The sequence below is a fragment of the Brachyhypopomus gauderio genome, unplaced genomic scaffold, assembly GCF_052324685.1.
Source record: "Brachyhypopomus gauderio isolate BG-103 unplaced genomic scaffold, BGAUD_0.2 sc49, whole genome shotgun sequence".
Classification (NCBI taxonomy): domain Eukaryota; kingdom Metazoa; phylum Chordata; class Actinopteri; order Gymnotiformes; family Hypopomidae; genus Brachyhypopomus; species Brachyhypopomus gauderio.
In genome coordinates, this window is record NW_027506874.1 from 488,008 (window position 1) to 505,315 (window position 17,308).

The following is a 17,308-nucleotide window of genomic DNA, read 5'->3' on the forward strand; positions in this document are numbered from 1 at the left end:
TTCAAGACTGGACAAGGTCTCCGAGGTCACGGGGTCACAGGGTCATGTGTTACTTGCCTTAAGGGGTCGACTGTGTAGTCTTGCAACTGTCCGTGTACTTTTCGTTTCAAAAGTTGCTTTATTTCCCCTCCTCTTGTGTTTCGTGTTGAAGATTGAACTATTCAAGCGTACAAAACCACAGACTTCATTAAGTTATAAGAATGATTGGTGACCGATATTAATACACGGGGTTTATTATCATCGTTCAGTTTTTCCCTTAGAAAATGTTAATTGACCGATACACACCCAGCACAGCACTTGAGGGCGTAATTGGCCCACACACACTCTCACACACTCCTCTATCTCTGTCTCTCTTTCTCTCTCTCTTACACACACACACTCTCTTCTCTATCTCTGTCTCTCTCTCACACACACTCTCTCTTCTCTATCTCTGTCTCTATCTCTGTCTCTCTCTCTCTCTCTCTCTCTCTCTCTCTCTCTCTCTCTCTCTCTCTCTCTCTCTCTCTCTCTCTCTCTCTCTCTCTCTCTCTCTCTCTCTCTCTCTCCACTTTCCTCACAGAGTAAATAATCCAGTTGGCCGGAGCGCGCGCTGAACGCATCCGTCATCATTTCTGCGGCTCTCACACCCGTTTACAGGATCAGTTTGATGAGGAAATACTTTTGCTGTTTTTTAATGCAAAACGTCATTGTTTCTTTTTATTTTTCCTCTGGAGGGTATTATTTGGGATTAGGTGCATTAGACGCGCTTTATCTATGAACATGAAGCGATCAGTGCCAATCTGGATTATACTGACCATGATGCAGTTACGCTGCTTATGTGAACCCGCGGATAAACAAGACGTGCAAGGTAAGGTTTTAAAACTTTTATAAATAAAAAGTATTTTTTTATAGTAGGTTATTTTTCAGGCTCAAATGAATAAATCTTACTTTCTCATTACTTTATTTCTCTGTATACAGCATACTGTAGTTTATAACGTTTTTTTACTAATAAAAGTACTGGTTGTAAACCGCTCCGGTTGTAAACCCATTAGAAACCCAATTAAAAGGCTTCATCAGACCATAAAAGCCGCCCGAGTGCGTGTTTGTGTGTCTGATGTGTTTATCCTGCTGCGTCTGTTCTGTGCGTTAGAAGCGCGTCGCGTCCTCGCGTGTCTCGCGCTCGCGGGTGTAGCGCAGGCGGCGCGTGCCGCCCGAGGGTGAGACGGGCTGCAGGTCCGCAGGTCCCCCCGCCGTCGCGAGCGCTGCTGCTGCTCGTCTCACTCTTTCCCCATCATTACCTCAGCCTCGCGCACGCGGCGTCCTCGCGCCCGCAGTCCACGTCGCGCTGCCAAAACCGGTTGACTAAACGTTCCGATGGAGAGAGGAAACGGGGAGTCAGTGTGCAGGACAGGGTTGTTGGAAAAAGGCAGCGGGGGACCCGGACGAGGGCACGCGGCCTTCAGACCTGTGGCGCGCCAAAACGCTCCGAGCACAATGAGCACAAAGATAAAAATGTGAAGATTTCAAAACTGACGTGAGAGTGGTTGGAAAAACACCCCATTCACTCATCACCAGTGCTTATAAAGAGGGTTTTTCCTCAGTGCTAAATGCCCTCGTGTGTTTCAGTGATGGACATGCTGACCCTGCAGGATGTGAAGCAGACCGTGGCAGCTGTGGAGAACGTCTCTGGGGCCCTGAAGACTCTCAGCGATCTCTATGTTGTCTCCACGTTCCGCCTGCCCCCCAAGCTGGGCGGCGTTCTGCTGGGGTTCTACAACAAGCAGGACAATAAGAAGTACCTGGAGGTCGCCATCATGGGCAAGATCAACAAAGGTGGCGTCTCGCGTGCATGTCGTCCGTGACGGCTCCAACAGCAGAGGTGCAGGGCGGGGGCGCGTAGGCTTGAGCAGGACCTGTGTGTCCTGAGAACAGGACCTTTACTGGTCTCCTTTGGAAGAGCTGTACTGGGTCATCTCTGTTATATTACCCTACACACACACGCCCACATACGGGGTCATCTCTGTTATATTACCGTGCACACACACACCAATATACAGGGTCATCTCTGTTATATTACCCTGCACACACACGCCAACATATGGGGTCATCTCTGTTATATTACCCTACACACACACACCAATATACAGGGTCATCTCTGTTATATTACCCTACACACACACCAATATACAGGGTCATCTCTGTTATATTACCGTGCACATACACACCAATATACAGGGTCATCTCTGTTATATTACCGTGCACACACACTCCAACATACGGGGTCATCTCTGTTATATTACCGTGCACACACACACCAACATACGGGGTCATCTCTGTTATATTACCGTGCACACACACACCAATATACAGGGTCATCTCTGTTATATTACCCTGCACACACACGCCAACATACGGGGTCATCTCTGTTATATTACCCTGCACACACACTCCAACATACGGGGTCATCTCTGTTATATTACCCTACACACACGCCAACATATGGGGTCATCTCTGTTATATTACCCTACACACACACGCCAACATACGGGGTCATCTCTGTTATATTACCCTACACACACACACCAATATACGGGGTCATCTCTGTTATATTACCCTGCACACACACACCAATATACGGGGTCATCTCTGTTATATTACCCTACACACACGCCAACATACGGGGTCATCTCTGTTATATTACCCTACACACACACGCCAACATACGGTGTCATCTCTGTTATATTACCCTACACACACACGCCAACATACGGGGTCATCTCTGTTATATTACCGTGCACACACACGCCAACATACGGGGTCATCTCTGTTATATTACCCTACACACACACGCCAACATACGGGGTCATCTCTGTTATATTAGCCTACAAACACACGCCCACATACGGGGTCATCTCTGTTATATTACCCTACACACACACGCCAACATACGGGGTCATCTCTGTTATATTAGCCTATACACACACGCCAGCATACGGGGTCATCTGTCAACCTGGATGATGTCTGTGTGTGTGCGTGTGTGTGTACATGTGTGTGTGTGTCTGTGTGTGTGCGTGTGTGTGTGCATGGGTATGTGTGTGTGTCCATGCGTGTTTGTATACATACGTGTGTGTGTACATACGTGTGTGTGTACATATGTGTGTGTACATGCGTGTGTACATGCGCATGTGTGTGTGTACATATGTGTGTGTGTGTGCATGTGTGTGTGTTTACATACGTGTGTGTACATATGTGTTTGTGTGTGTGTGTGTGTACATATGTGTGTGTGTACATATATATGTGTGTGTGTGTGTGTACATATATGTGTGTGTGTGTGTGTGTGTGTGTGTAGCGCTGGTGCGGTACGTGCGTGAGGATGGGAAGCTGCACACAGTGAATCTACAGAGCGGCGTCGTGGCGGACGGGCGTGTTCACTCCATCATCCTGCGTGTGGGCGGTCTACGCAGGGATGGCCTCAGCCTGGAGCTCTACGTCAACTGCCGCCTGGCTGACTCCGCCCAGCGCCTGCCCCCTCTGGTTGCCATGCCCGCAGAGGCGGAGCTAGTTGAAATTCGGAACGGCTACAAGGCGTACGCCCGGCTTCAGGTGCGGTTACACAGGCCTTGTGGAAGCACCTTTGATCAGATGGATTGAGAACGTAACATATGAGTTAGAAGTGTCCGGTGTCCACAGCCTCCTACTGGTCTTACTGGTCTTACTGTGTTTACTGGGCTCATCAGTTACTGGCGCTGTTCACAGCAGATTGATGGATGACCACAAACGGAGGGAAGCTGTTTCATGAAGGTTACTGGCTGCTGGAGTCAGTGAGATGTGTTTGTGTGAACCTGTGTGTGGTCACAGGGATCCGTGGAGTCTCTGAAGATGCAGCTAGGGGGCACTGTGACGCAGGCAGGGGCACTAACGCACTGTCCCTTCCAAGGGGACTCGTCCTCCCCACAACACAGGTGATACTCACACTGGTGATACACACACACTGGTGATACTCACACTGGTGATACACACACTGGTGATACACACACACAGGTGACACACACACTGGTGATACTCACACTGGTGATACACACACACAGGTGATACACACACAGGTGATACTCACACTGGTGATACACACACAGGTGATACACACACAGGTGATACTCACACTGGTGATACACACACACAGGTGACACACACACAGGTGATACTCACACTGGTGATACACACACACTGGTGATACTCACACAGGTGATACACACATTGGTGATACTCACACAGGTGATACACACACACAGGTGATACTCACACAGGTGATACATACACACTGGTGATACTCACACAGGTGATACACACACACACTGGTGATTCACACACACAGGTGATACACACACACTGGATTATGAGTTTAAAACTGGATTATGAGTTTATTCCATCTCCTTTTCTTTCTCTTGTTGTCCACAGTGAATGGGGAAATTAACTCCATTCTGGGTGAGTTCTATGGAGGCGGGATCAGTCTTACTGTGGTGTTTTCTGAGTGGGTGCATTTAGTACAGAAGCGTGCTGGTTGGTTTTCACAGGAGATCACACCAAAGCTCTGATTGGACAGCTCATTATCTTTAATCAGATCTTGGGCGAGCTTCGCCAGGACATCAGAGAACAGGTGTGTGTGTGTGTGTGTGTGTGTGTGTGTGTGTGTGTGTGTGTGTGTGTGCGATGTGAGAGCATTCATTCCTGATCATGGGCCTGTTGTGCTGAGTCTGAGTGTCTGAGTGAGTGTGCTCTCATTTGTGTGTAGGTAAAGGAGATGTCCCTCATACGGAACACCATACTGGAGTGCCAAGTGTGTGGTGAGTGTTGTGACCCCCCCTGATGGAGACGGGCTGCTGCTAGATCCTCTCAGCCCTTCACCACACACCCAGAGCGGCTCAACGCTCTGACAGTTGCTGCAACAGTGTGGAAAGATGTAGTCAGGACATTTTTACATGGAAACTGATGCAGCGTGAAGTGTTGTAGTTCAACAAAAATCAGTCTGACACAGTTTTAACTCCAAATCTATTAGCCAAGACATTTTTTGTATCTGACGTTTCCGAGAAAAACAGCCTGTGGTCTGATGATCTACGGTCTTCACTTAAATGAACCCAGAGAGAGAGAGAGAAGAACACATTCACACTGAACACATTCAAACTGAACACAGTCAAACTGAACACATTCAAACTGAGCACAATCACACTGAACACATTCACACTGAACACATTCACACTGAACACATTCAAACTGAACACAGTCAAACTGAACACATTCAAACTGAGCACAGTCAAGCTGAACACATTCAAACTGAGCACAATCACACTGAACACATTCACACTGAACACAGTCAAACTGAACACATTCAAACTGAGCACAATCACACTGAACACATTCACATTGAACACATTCACACTGAACACATTCACACTGAACACATTCACACTGAACACATTTACACTGAACACATTCAGACTGCATTGTGTCCATCAGGATAATGTAGCTTAGAAGGAAAGCATGTGACCATAATTTAGTATTATGGAAACTGCATATTAAAAATCACCAGGTTCATAAAGACGTTTGGATACTCCTAAACAGGAGTGTGTAAGAGGACCTGCACCTACGTGTGTTGTGTTTCTAACGTTAAACAGGACTGAGGTGTAACGGTCTCTTCTGCTCCAGGTTTCCACGAGCCCCGCTCCCGCTGCCAGCCCAACCCCTGCTTCAAGGGCGTGGCCTGCATGGAGACCTTCGAGTTCCCAGGGTACCGCTGTGGGCCCTGTCCTGAGGGCATGAGTGGTAACGGAACCCACTGCCATGACATTGATGAAGTGGGCATTTCCCCTACACACACACACACACACACACACACACACATACACACACACAACACCAGCTTCTAACACTGTATGAATACAACACACTCATTTCTTCATCTCATGCTCTTTATTTCACCCTGTCTCTCTTTGGCTTATTCTCTCACATTCTCTCTTATATTCTCTCATATCCTCTCTCTCTCTCTCTCTTTTACTCTCTTTGTCTCTGTCTGTCTCTCTGTCTGTCTCTCTCTCTCTCTCTTGGTCTCTCTCTCTCTGTCACTCTTGGTCTCTCTCTCTCTCTCCCTCTCTCTCTTTCTCTCTGTCTGTCTGTCTCTCTCCTTCTCTCTCTCTCTCTTGGTCTCTCTCTCTCTCTCTCTCTCTCTCTCTCTTTTTCTCTCTCTCTCTCAGTGTGCTCTGGCCCACCCCTGCTATTCTCCAGGTGCATGTGTAAACACAGCTAAGGGCTTCAGCTGTGAGTCCTGCCCCCCTGGACTCTGGGGGCCCCCTCTCTCTGGCGTTGGCCTTCAGTACGCCAAGAATCACCGACAGGTGAGCCCATAACCTGTAACCTGTACTGACCATCCTGCACATGTGCTAGTGTTGAGTTCTCTCTAACGCTCATACATCATTCTGCACATGTGCTGGTGTTGAGTTCTCTCTAACGCTCATACATCATTCTGCACATGTGCTAGTGTTGAGTTCTCTCTAACGCTGATGCATCATTCTGTGCAGGACTGCTCGGACATAGATGAGTGTGCTCAGGTTGCCAACGCATGCACAGCCAACTCTGTCTGCATCAACACCTTCGTAAGTGTCACGGTGTCTAATTAGAAATCTGAACCGTGCGGAGTCAGCGTGAATACAGAAACACCACATCATGTGGTTGTACACACACACACACACACACACACACACACTCACCCTCACCCACACACATACACACACACACACACACACACACACACACACACGCACGCACACACAAACACCCTCACCCACACACATACACACACATACACACACACACACACACACACACACACACACACATTTATTTCTCTATTTTTATCTCTCTTCCCATCTCCCTCATTCAAATAGCTTTACGGGCAAGAATTGTAGTCAACAATTTCTGCATAAGTCATGCTAGCATTCTTGAATTAAATTCAGTGGTACTTTATTGGCATAACTAATATGCACATTTGTATTGCGAAAGCTATTCACATTTGTATTATCAAAGACAGAATACACAACAACAATACTACAACTGCAATAATATTAGAACAGCAGTAACAATTCTCACCATTACCTCTAAAACTGATATTAATAATGATGTCAATTATAATAAAATAGTTAATAATAACTCTCCTTTACTCTCTCACTCTTCCACTCTCCTATTCTCTAACTCTCCCACTCTTTCTCTCACTCTTCCTCTCTCTCTCTCTCACTCTTCCTCTCTCTCTCTCTCACTCTCTGTCTCAGGGCTCCTTTAAGTGTGGACAGTGTAAGATGGGCTACGTGGGGAATCAGACTGCTGGCTGTTTTCCTCGCAGCTCGTGTGCTACACTCACTTTCAACCCCTGTGACTCCAACGCCCACTGCATCATTGGGAGGAACGGCGAGGTGTCCTGCGCGGTACGCAGCCTGTCCGCGTGTCACACCTTCTCTCTCTTCGTTAAAACTAAATAAAGAGATCTGTTATTCCTCTTCGTTCAGTAAAGTAGAATGAATGACCTGAGGAAGGTCTCGCGTATGCAGCGGGACAGTTTATCATGACGGTGCCACTGCGTTGTGTCCTGCAGTGTAACGTGGGCTGGGCTGGTAACGGGAACACGTGTGGTAAGGACACGGACATCGACGGCTACCCCGACCGCGCTCTGCCCTGCATGGACAACGACAAGCACTGCAGACAGGTGAGCAGTCTCAGCTCGTCGCCCTTGGTAACCACGTCCTGTCCGCTCTGTGCGTGTTTGTGTTTTGATTGGATGAGATACAGCAGCGAGTTCAACTGAGGTGCTGGGTCAGATATGAAAGGATTCCTTCTGATCTTTGATCTCTTTTCTGATCTCTCTTCCCTGATCTCTGATCTCTCTTCCCTGATGTCTGATCTCTCTTATCTCTGATCTCTGATCTCTCTTCCCTGATCTCTGATCTCTCTTATCTCTGATCCCTGATCTCTGATCTCTCTTCTGTAGGTCCGCCTATACTGAGCTCTGAAGTTATGACTCTCCTTTGCATGTTGGGAGAGCTGCTGTTAGAGTCAGGCAGGAAGCATCTGTATCCCGAATGTGAGACTTGGAGGTAGCAGTGATTAACGATGGCAGAATAATGAGGTGGAAGACTTCAGTGTTCTCGCTTTTACTGAAGCATTTAAACATAAACTTGAACATTGTTAGTAATAGTCAGTATATGCTGTAGTCAGTATATGCTAGCCTGTTCCTCATCATTAGACTGTGTGGGTATGTGGTGTGTGTTTGTGTGTGTGTGTCTGGATGTCATGGTGTTCTGGTCAGGACAACTGCATCCACACCCCTAACTCAGGCCAGGAGGACGCGGACAACGATGGTATCGGAGACCAGTGTGACGAGGATGCCGATGGAGATGGAATTAAGAACGTGGAGGTACGCTGGTGTTTCTCCAGCTCTGACCCAACACTGTTCCTCCGTGCTGACCACACCCTGAACTGCTCCACACGGAGCCAGACGGCCCTATAGCCACTCCTCATGTGAAGCGTGTGCAGCGATGATGATGATGACACTCATGGCATGTCTAATCTTCAGGATAACTGTCGTCTGATAACCAATAAGGATCAGCAGAACACAGACACGGACTCTTTTGGGGACGCGTGTGACAACTGTCCCAACGTCCCCAACATCGACCAGAAAGACACGGACAACAACGGAGTGGGGGACGCGTGTGACAGCGACGTTGATGGAGACGGTTAATGAGATTACAGTGTTTCACACCTCAGAGAGGAGTGTGTGTGTGTGTGTGTGTGTGTGTGTGGTGTGTGTGTGTGTGTGTGTGTATTTGAGGGGAAAATATCTTCACAAATGCATAAAAATGCTAAAAACACATGAAAAAGAAAGCATTATGGTTAGGTTTTTTGAAGAACTTTAGAACTGTTTGTACTAGTCAGGGTTAGTGTCTCAGAGATTAGAAGATTTCGTTACACAAACTTTTACATGAATTTGTGTATGCCTGTGTGTGCACTGTACGTGCATTGTGTGTGTATCGTTTGTGTATTGTGTGTGTAATGTGTATTGCAGGTATTCAGAACGTGTTGGATAATTGCCCCAAAGTGCCAAACCCCATGCAGACGGACCGTGATGGGGACGGAGTGGGAGACGCTTGTGACAGCTGCCCTGAGATCAGCAACCCCATGCAGGTCGTGTGGTGCCTCTGCTACGCCCTCCTGCCCCGCCCTCCTGCCCCGCCCTGCTGCCCCGCCCAGCTGCCCCGCCCTGCTACACACCCTACTGCCCCGCCCTGCTGCCCCGCCCTACTGCCCCGCCCTCCTGCCCCGCCCAGCTGCCCCGCCCTGCTGCCCCGCCCTGCTACACGCCCTGCTGCCCCGCCCTCCTGCCAGGCCCAGCTGCCCCGCCCAGATGCCCCGCCCTGCTGCCCCGCCCTACTGCCCCGCGGGGCAACAACACTCTCTCTGTTCCTCTGTGGGGCTACACCTAGCAAACAGCTAATCTGTCATGTGTTTGTTCTGAACGGGTTAAAGCCCAACCAGAACTTAACCAGAACCAGAACTTGTGCTTATTTGTTTATTCACGTCAGCTCTTTATAAATTAGTCAAGTTGACAGCAGCTGTCTGTGTTATACCTACACATTTAAAAAGGCAAATGGATTTTATTTTTCAATATTAGAAATTTTTAAAGTTTTGTGTGACAAAATGTGGATATACTTTAGATGTCTAATGCTGACTGTAAAACACATGTTTCACTAGACGAGGGTCTTAGTCACTGGGTGTGTTTTGTGTTATAGCTGTTTGTGAACAAGCTGTCTCAGCCAAATGACAGTTCATCATGCCAGTTCTGATCTTGCAGACAGACATAGACAACGACCTAGTGGGAGATGTGTGTGACACCAACCAAGACTCGTAAGTTTCAGGACGGATACACACATGCACGCACGCACGCACACACACACACACACACACGCACACACGCACACGCACATGCACACGCACACACACACACACTCGCACGCACGCACGCACGCACACACACACTCGCACACTCACACACACTCAGTTGTCTCCCAGTCATGTTTCTTTTACATGCACAAACATCTGGAACTGTGAAACTGTTCATAAAACCAATAAAAAGATTTTAGTGCTTTATTAAACTACTGAACACTGGGGGGCGCAATGCTCTGTTTGAACTACTTCGGTTCACATGCAGTCATTCAGTTGGCTAACCACGTAGTGCTGTCGCCACCTAGTGTCTCTGATCTGTAATATAAAGTGTAACAAATGAAATTCAGGCCAGGCTTGTACACAAATAATTAGAAAAACAGAAATCCAGTTGTAACAGGACCCTGTTAATGTCAGTAGGAGTAATGGAATATTTGTAACAGACCTTATAGTTTGTGTGGGCACAACTGCACTTGACATCATTCATCAGTAACGTGCGCTACTCTCCCTATCAGGTGCTTTGCTGGTGATACTTCGGTAACTGTACGTGTATTTTATGGGTTGCTTTGAGCAGGGACGGTGACGGCCACCAGGACACTCGAGACAACTGTCCCGACATCCCCAACAGCTCTCAGCTGGACTCGGACAACGACGGCGTCGGAGACGACTGCGATGATGATGACGATAACGACGGTATCCCCGACGGCAACAGCGTGGGAGGGCTGGGCCCGGATAACTGTCGCCTCATATCCAACCCCAACCAGAAAGACTCGGACGGTACGGAGCTCAGCGCAGAGACCCGCCGGCATCCCCACACCACGGCACACACTCCCTTACCCTTCACCTCAGCATGTTTCCCAGGATACTGTGACCCTTGACCTTTGATTAAATAGCTGCTTCACCAGTGTCATCACATGATTGTGGCCACTGGGAAACTGTACCCACCTGTACCCACCTGTACCCACCTGTGTTGCTGAGGAACACACTCAAATGTTCCCATAATGCAACACAAATGACGGCCAGGGCGTGATTATGATTTGTCTAACAAAAACTAAAATTTTTCCTATTTAGCCTGGACACACACATGCAGCCAGCTGCAGGTGTGAACCCTCCTGTGACGTGTTCTTTACCTGCTCTTACAGGTAACGGAGTGGGAGATGTTTGTGAGAACGACTTTGACAACGACGCCGTGATGGATCTGATTGACGTGTGTCCAGAGAGTGCAGAGGTCACACTCACGGATTTCAGAGCTTACCAGACAGTCATACTGGACCCTGAAGGAGAAACCCAGATTGACCCTAACTGGGTGGTGCTTAACCAGGTAAGCCCCGCCTCTCTGTGGAGGTTCATGTTCGTAGTGACATTCCTATAATGAATTATATCACTTTAATAGTGAAGAATAATCTTCAGAAGTTAGTGAAATGTGAAAAGAACGAATGTGGTTGTTTGATTTCAGGGTATGGAGATAGTTCAGACCATGAACAGTGACCCTGGACTGGCGGTTGGTAGGTTTTCATTCAAATGTGATATCAGCCAGCACTTAAAGTCGTGTAACTGACAGCAGTATTGTGATTCCACTGTACACACAAGCCGTTATTTTAATGATGGGTAATGGTGATTTCTCGATGTTTACCCTTCCTCTTCTCTCTCCTTCCGTCCCCAACTTGTGTGTGTAGGCTACACGGCGTTTAATGGGGTCGACTTTGAGGGCACGTTCCACATCAACACAGTGACTGACGATGACTACGCTGGCTTCATCTTCGGGTACCAGGACTCGTCCAGCTTCTACGTGGTGATGTGGAAGCAAATGGAGCAGGCGTACTGGCAGACGGTGCCCTTCCGTGCCACGGCCCAGCCCGCCCTACAGCTCAAGGTCCGCGGGCCGTTCACACCAGCACGGCCTCCTTTTGCCAAGACTCGGTCCTGTTGTTTTTGCTCCAGCTCAAATCTACTTGTGTTTTTTCTGAATTTGACTTCATTGGACAGCCTCCTCCCGTGTGGTTCAGAACAGCTGCTGTATTGTTGTGCATATTAGTGTGCTCAGAAATGAGAGAGCTACCATACAAACCCTGACATGAGTTATGCAGTGAGGGGGGCTCACAGTTGGCTTCTCCGCCCCTCTCTGCCCCTCCCTGCCCCTCTCTGCCCCTCCCTGCCCCTCTCTGCCCCTCCCTACCCCTCTCTGCCCCTCTCTACCCCTCTCTGCCCCTCCCTGCCCCTCCCTGCCCCTCTCTGCCCCTCCCTGCCCCTCTCTACCCCTCCCTGCCCCTCTCTGCCCCTCCCTGCCCCTCTCTGCCCCTCCCTGCCCCTCTCTACCCCTCTCTGCCCCTCCCTACCCCTCTCTGCCCCTCCCTGCCCCTCTCTACCCCTCCCTGCCCCTCCCTGCCCCTCTCTGCCCCTCCCTGCAGGCGGTGAAGTCCCGTACGGGCCCCGGCGAGTTCCTGCGTAACGCCCTGTGGCACTCGGGGGACACGGCCGGCGAGGTGAAGATGTTATGGAAGGACCCTCGTAACGTTGGGTGGAGGGACAGAACCTCCTACCGTTGGCAACTCAGCCACCGGCCCCAGGTGGGCTACATCAGGTGGGTGTGGGCGTCAGGTGGGCTACATCAGGTGGGTGTGGGCGTCAGGTGGGCTACATCAGGTGGGTGTGGGCGTCAGGTGGGCTACATCAGGTGGGTGTGGACGTCAGGTGGGCTACATCAGGTGGGTGTGGGCGTCAGGTGGGTGTGTACATCAGGTGGGTGTGGGCGTCAGGTGGGTGTGTACATCAGGTGGGTGTGGGCGTCAGGTGGGTGTGTACATCAGGTGGGTGTGGGTGTCAGGTGGGTGTGGGCGTCAGGTGGGTGTGTACATCAGGTGGGCTACATCAGGTGGGTGTGTACATCAGGTGGGCTACATCAGGTGGGTGTGTGCATCAGGTCGGCTACATCAAGTGAGTGTGTACATCAGGTCGGCTACATCAGGTGGGTGTGTACATCAGGTCGGCTACATCAGGTGGGTGTGTACATCAGGTGGGCTACATCAGGTGGGTGTGTGCGGCACCTCTTAACCAGCTCCACCCGCTCCACCCAGAGACAAGCCTGGCATAGCTTCTCTCTCTACGAACGCCTGCGTTTTCATTAACATGCTCTCCATGCTGCAAAATCCCTGCAGTCTACGCTGGTAGAAATACACCATGCACACGTTTGTGATTATTAACTCAGATTCTGTGGCCGTCCCTTTCAAACATCAGAGGCGCCATTATGCGTACAGTTATTGAACGCAGTACATCCAGCGTGAGGTGAACAGAATGCTCATTGGTGGGCTGTGCGATGCGGAGTGTGGCCTCATTTCTGTGGTCCCCCCCCCCAAAACCACGAGCCCTGCAGAACCTCCGTGACCCTGCCGAGTGGTTCGGCCCCCTGGCCTTCCATTGTCACGGTTGCCATGCCAATGAAATCCTTGGCAAGAATTTCCTCGGTGGCCGTTGATATGCAGATCTAACGGAAACGACTGTAGTGAACAGGCCGCGGATCCAGCGTGAGGGGGAGAGAACACACACTGGACAGAACGGACCGTCGTGAGTTCCTGGAGCACGTGTGGGGGTTTTTTTTATTGAATTCCTGTATCCATTAGACGGAACTGTGCCCAAGTGTTTTCAGCACACATGCCAGATTAACACAAGCTGATATTTAACGAGTATAAACGTAACGATAGGATATGAAAGAAACATGTCTAGCAATTACATTTGCAATACTTCAAAGCTGAGAGCATGCGGTGGCTATCTGTATAGTCTTTAGAGATGTTTGGACTCTTTTGTGCTGAGCGGTACTTACAGCAGGACCACGGAGGCCCTCTGTTGGGGGGGGGGGGGGGGGGGGGGGGGGCATGTGGAGGTAGTGCTTTATAAAACTCCAAGAAGCTCTTTCAGACACACACACAGAAACACCTGCTTTGTATTCAGTTAGAGGAGTGAATAGAACTGTGCACACACACACACACACACACACACACACACACACACACACACCGTATTACACTTTAGTTCAGATCCCTAAAGCATCACGTCACCCCTTAAACTCTTCCAACACTCTGCACTAGCCCGAACACCAGAGGCTGCGGGATTCACTCCACCTCAGCATGAAAGTTCCATGTCTCCTCAAATAACCGACAGCTTTAACTAATGCTGCGTGTAGAAGTGAACCCTAACGGCAGCCGAAACTAATCAATTACTTACTGGCCAATAACTTTAGAGGCACTCTGTCTAATTACTTCATCACTGGGTAATAACTTTTGAGGTTCTCAGTATTCATCAGAAAATTACTCAGTAGTAACTTTGCTGGCAATTAGAATTAATCAAGTACCTGTAGGATCTGAGTTTGTAATAATCTGAGTTTCAGCAGTGAGTTGAACTGTAGGGTAATAATCTGAGTTTCAGCAGTGAGTTGAACTGTAGGGTAATAATCTGAGTTTCAGCAGTGAGTTGAACTGTAGGGTAATAATCTGAGTTTCAGCAGTGAGTTGAACTGTAGGGTAATAATCTGAGTTTCAGCAGTGAGTTAAACTGTAGGGTAATAATCTGAGTTTCAGCAGTGAGTTAAACTGTAGGGTAATAATCTGAGTTTCAGCAGTGAGTTAAACTGTAGGGTAATAATCTGAGTTTCAGCAGTGAGTTAAACTGTAGGGTAATAATCTGAGTTTCAGCAGTGAGTTAAACTGTAGGGTAATAATCTGAGTTTCAGCAGTGAGTTGAACTGTAGGGTAATAATCTGAGTTTCAGCAGTGAGTTAAACTGTAGGGTAATAATCTAAGTTTCAGCAGTGAGTTAAACTGTAGGGTAATAATCTGAGTTTCAGCAGTGAGTTAAACTGTAGGGTAATAATCTGAGTTTCAGCAGTGAGCTCCTATATGTTTCTCTTTGATGTTCTCTCTTCTGATATTTGATGGAGTAGAAGTTTTAGCCAGGCCGTGTGTGTGTGTGTGTGTGTGTGTGTGTGTGTGTGTGTGTGTGTGTGTGTGTGTGTGTGTGTGTGTGTGTGTGTGTGTGTGTGTGTGTGTGTGTGTGTGTGTGTGTGTGCTGCAGAGTGAAGCTGTTTGAGGGAGCCCAGCAGGTGGCCGACTCTGACGTGGTGATCGACACGACCATGAGGGGCGGACGGCTGGGAGTGTTCTGCTTCTCTCAGGAGAACATCATCTGGTCCAACCTGCGCTACCGCTGCAACGGTACACATCACCTCACTCTTCATCACTCCTCACACTTCATCACTCCTCACTCTTCATCACTCTTCATCACTCCTCACTCTTCATCACTCCTCACTCTTCATCACTCCATCACTCTTCATCACTCCTCACACTTCATCACTCCATCACTCTTCATCACTCCTCACTCTTCATCACTCCTCACTCTTCATCACTCCATCACTCTTCATCACTCCTCACACTTCATCACTCATCATCATCACTCCTCACACTTCATCACTCCATCACTCTTCATCACTCCTCACTCTTCATCACTCCTCACTCTTCATCACTCCTCACTCTTCATCACTCCATCACTCTTCATCACTCCTCACTCTTCATCACTCTATCACTCTTCATCACTCCTCACACTTCATCACTCATCATCATCACCCCTCATCACTCCATCACTCTTCATCACTCCTCACTCTTCATCACTCTTCATCACCCCATCACTCTTCATCACTCATCACTCTTCATCACTCATCACTCTTCATCACTCCATCACTCATCATCACCCCTCACCCCTCATCACTCCATCACTCCTCATCACCTCTCACTCCTCATCACTCCATCACTCCTCATCACTCTTCATCACCCCTCACTCTTGTTCTGTGCTGCTGAGTGTGTTGGAGTCTAATTACTAGTAGTGATTTTCAGAGCTGGAATGAAATCGCAGGGGTTTGATTTACATGACAGTGTGCAAAACCACAGCATGGATACTTACATACACAATACTACTGTGTTTTACACACACACTACACAATACTACTGTGTATTACACACACAATACACAATACTACTGTGTTTTACACACACAATACAATACTACTGTGTTTTACACACACAATACACAATACAATACTACTGTGTTTTACACACACAATACAATACTACTGTGTTTAACACACACAATACACAATACAATACTACTGTGTTTTACACACACAATACTTATAGTAGCTGTTTGTCTTTGTACAGATACTGTCCCAGATGACTTCCTCACACAACATAAACAAGTTTTAATGCACGTTCAAGTGTAAAGAAGAGGCTCAAAGACCTGACCTGCACTGTCTTCATCCATTCACACGCATCACACACACACACGCATCACACACACACGCATCACACACAAGCATCACACACACACACACACACGCATCACACACACCACACACACACACACACACATCACACACACGCACGCATCACACACACGCACGCATCACACACACGCACGCATCACACACACACACACACACACACACACACACACACACACACACACACACACACACACACACACACACACACACACACAGAATCTTTACACTTTGCCTGCAGTCTCCAGACCAGCTGCTGGACATGACTGACACTGTTGAGCTCGTGAGTGAGAGAGAGAACACAAGGTCACAGGGAAAGAACACCACCACAATCCTGCAACTACAAACGACACCACAATCCTGCAACTACAAACGACACCACAATCCTGCAACTACAAAGAGGCGAAGGCAGAATCTCAAATCAACATTTTATTATAGAAATGAGGGTGACAGAACATAACTTCTATAACAACTTCTATAACAGAAGACCCTTCACGCTGCGTGAAAAACTTAGTGTGACTGCATATGTGTGTGTGTATATGTGTGTGTGTGTGTGTGTGTGTGTGTGTGTGTGTGTGTATGTGTGCGTGCGTGTATATATATGTGTGTGTGTGTGTGTGTGTGTGTGTGCGTGCGTGTATATATGTGTGTATATGTGTGTGTGTATGTGTGTGTGTGCATGCATAAGTGCACATGTGTTTCAGGAGGAGTGATGTGCACAGAAACAGAGTGAGAGAGCATGTGTGAGCAATAGCATGTTCACACTTTACTCAAATCAACGTCCAGCACACAACCTGTGGGCAGCGCACTACTGTGACCCTGTCACTCCATTAGTGTAAATAGCTAATTAAACCATAAGCTATAAAGTGTATAAGAAACCAGTTTGCCAAATAACACTCTTTTCTGAGTACCCAACCTGAGTCTTCTCTGTTCCTAAATCTACTAAATATACCAGATACAGATTTTTTTTAATCAAATACAGGAGGGGAAATATGAGCATCCTAATAAAACATTTAAATACATGACGGC

At 48.2% G+C, this 17,308-nt stretch overlaps 1 protein-coding gene across 1 annotated transcript; it reads left to right on the forward strand.

Annotated features, from left to right (window-relative positions):
- Positions 1-367: 367 nt before the first annotated feature.
- thbs3a (thrombospondin 3a) lies at positions 368-17,194 on the forward strand. The gene is made up of 23 exons (XM_076986761.1): positions 368-847; positions 1,606-1,812; positions 3,329-3,582; positions 3,838-3,926; positions 4,421-4,461; positions 4,551-4,633; positions 4,769-4,820; positions 5,680-5,828; positions 6,225-6,365; positions 6,549-6,623; positions 7,296-7,448; positions 7,616-7,726; positions 8,327-8,434; positions 8,594-8,753; positions 9,083-9,201; positions 9,869-9,921; positions 10,532-10,734; positions 11,100-11,278; positions 11,414-11,462; positions 11,634-11,830; positions 12,366-12,538; positions 15,022-15,161; positions 16,158-17,194. Exons 1-23 carry the CDS (start codon positions 754-756, stop codon positions 16,217-16,219), a joined length of 2,892 nt encoding a protein of 963 aa, XP_076842876.1. The 5' UTR covers positions 368-753; the 3' UTR covers positions 16,220-17,194.
- Positions 17,195-17,308: the final 114 nt, after the last annotated feature.

What these genes read in the sequence shown, in the direction of transcription:
- thbs3a (XM_076986761.1), top strand. Translation starts at nt 754, where the DNA reads ATGAACATGAAGCGATCAGTGCCAATCTGGATTATACTGACCATGATG. An exon ending in CAGCGACGTTGATGGAGACG is followed by an intron (nt 8,754 to 9,082) that starts GTTAATGAGATT and finishes TGTGTATTGCAG; the next exon opens with GTATTCAGAACGTGTTGGAT. An exon ending in TGACCCTGGACTGGCGGTTG is followed by an intron (nt 11,463 to 11,633) that starts GTAGGTTTTCAT and finishes TTGTGTGTGTAG; the next exon opens with GCTACACGGCGTTTAATGGG.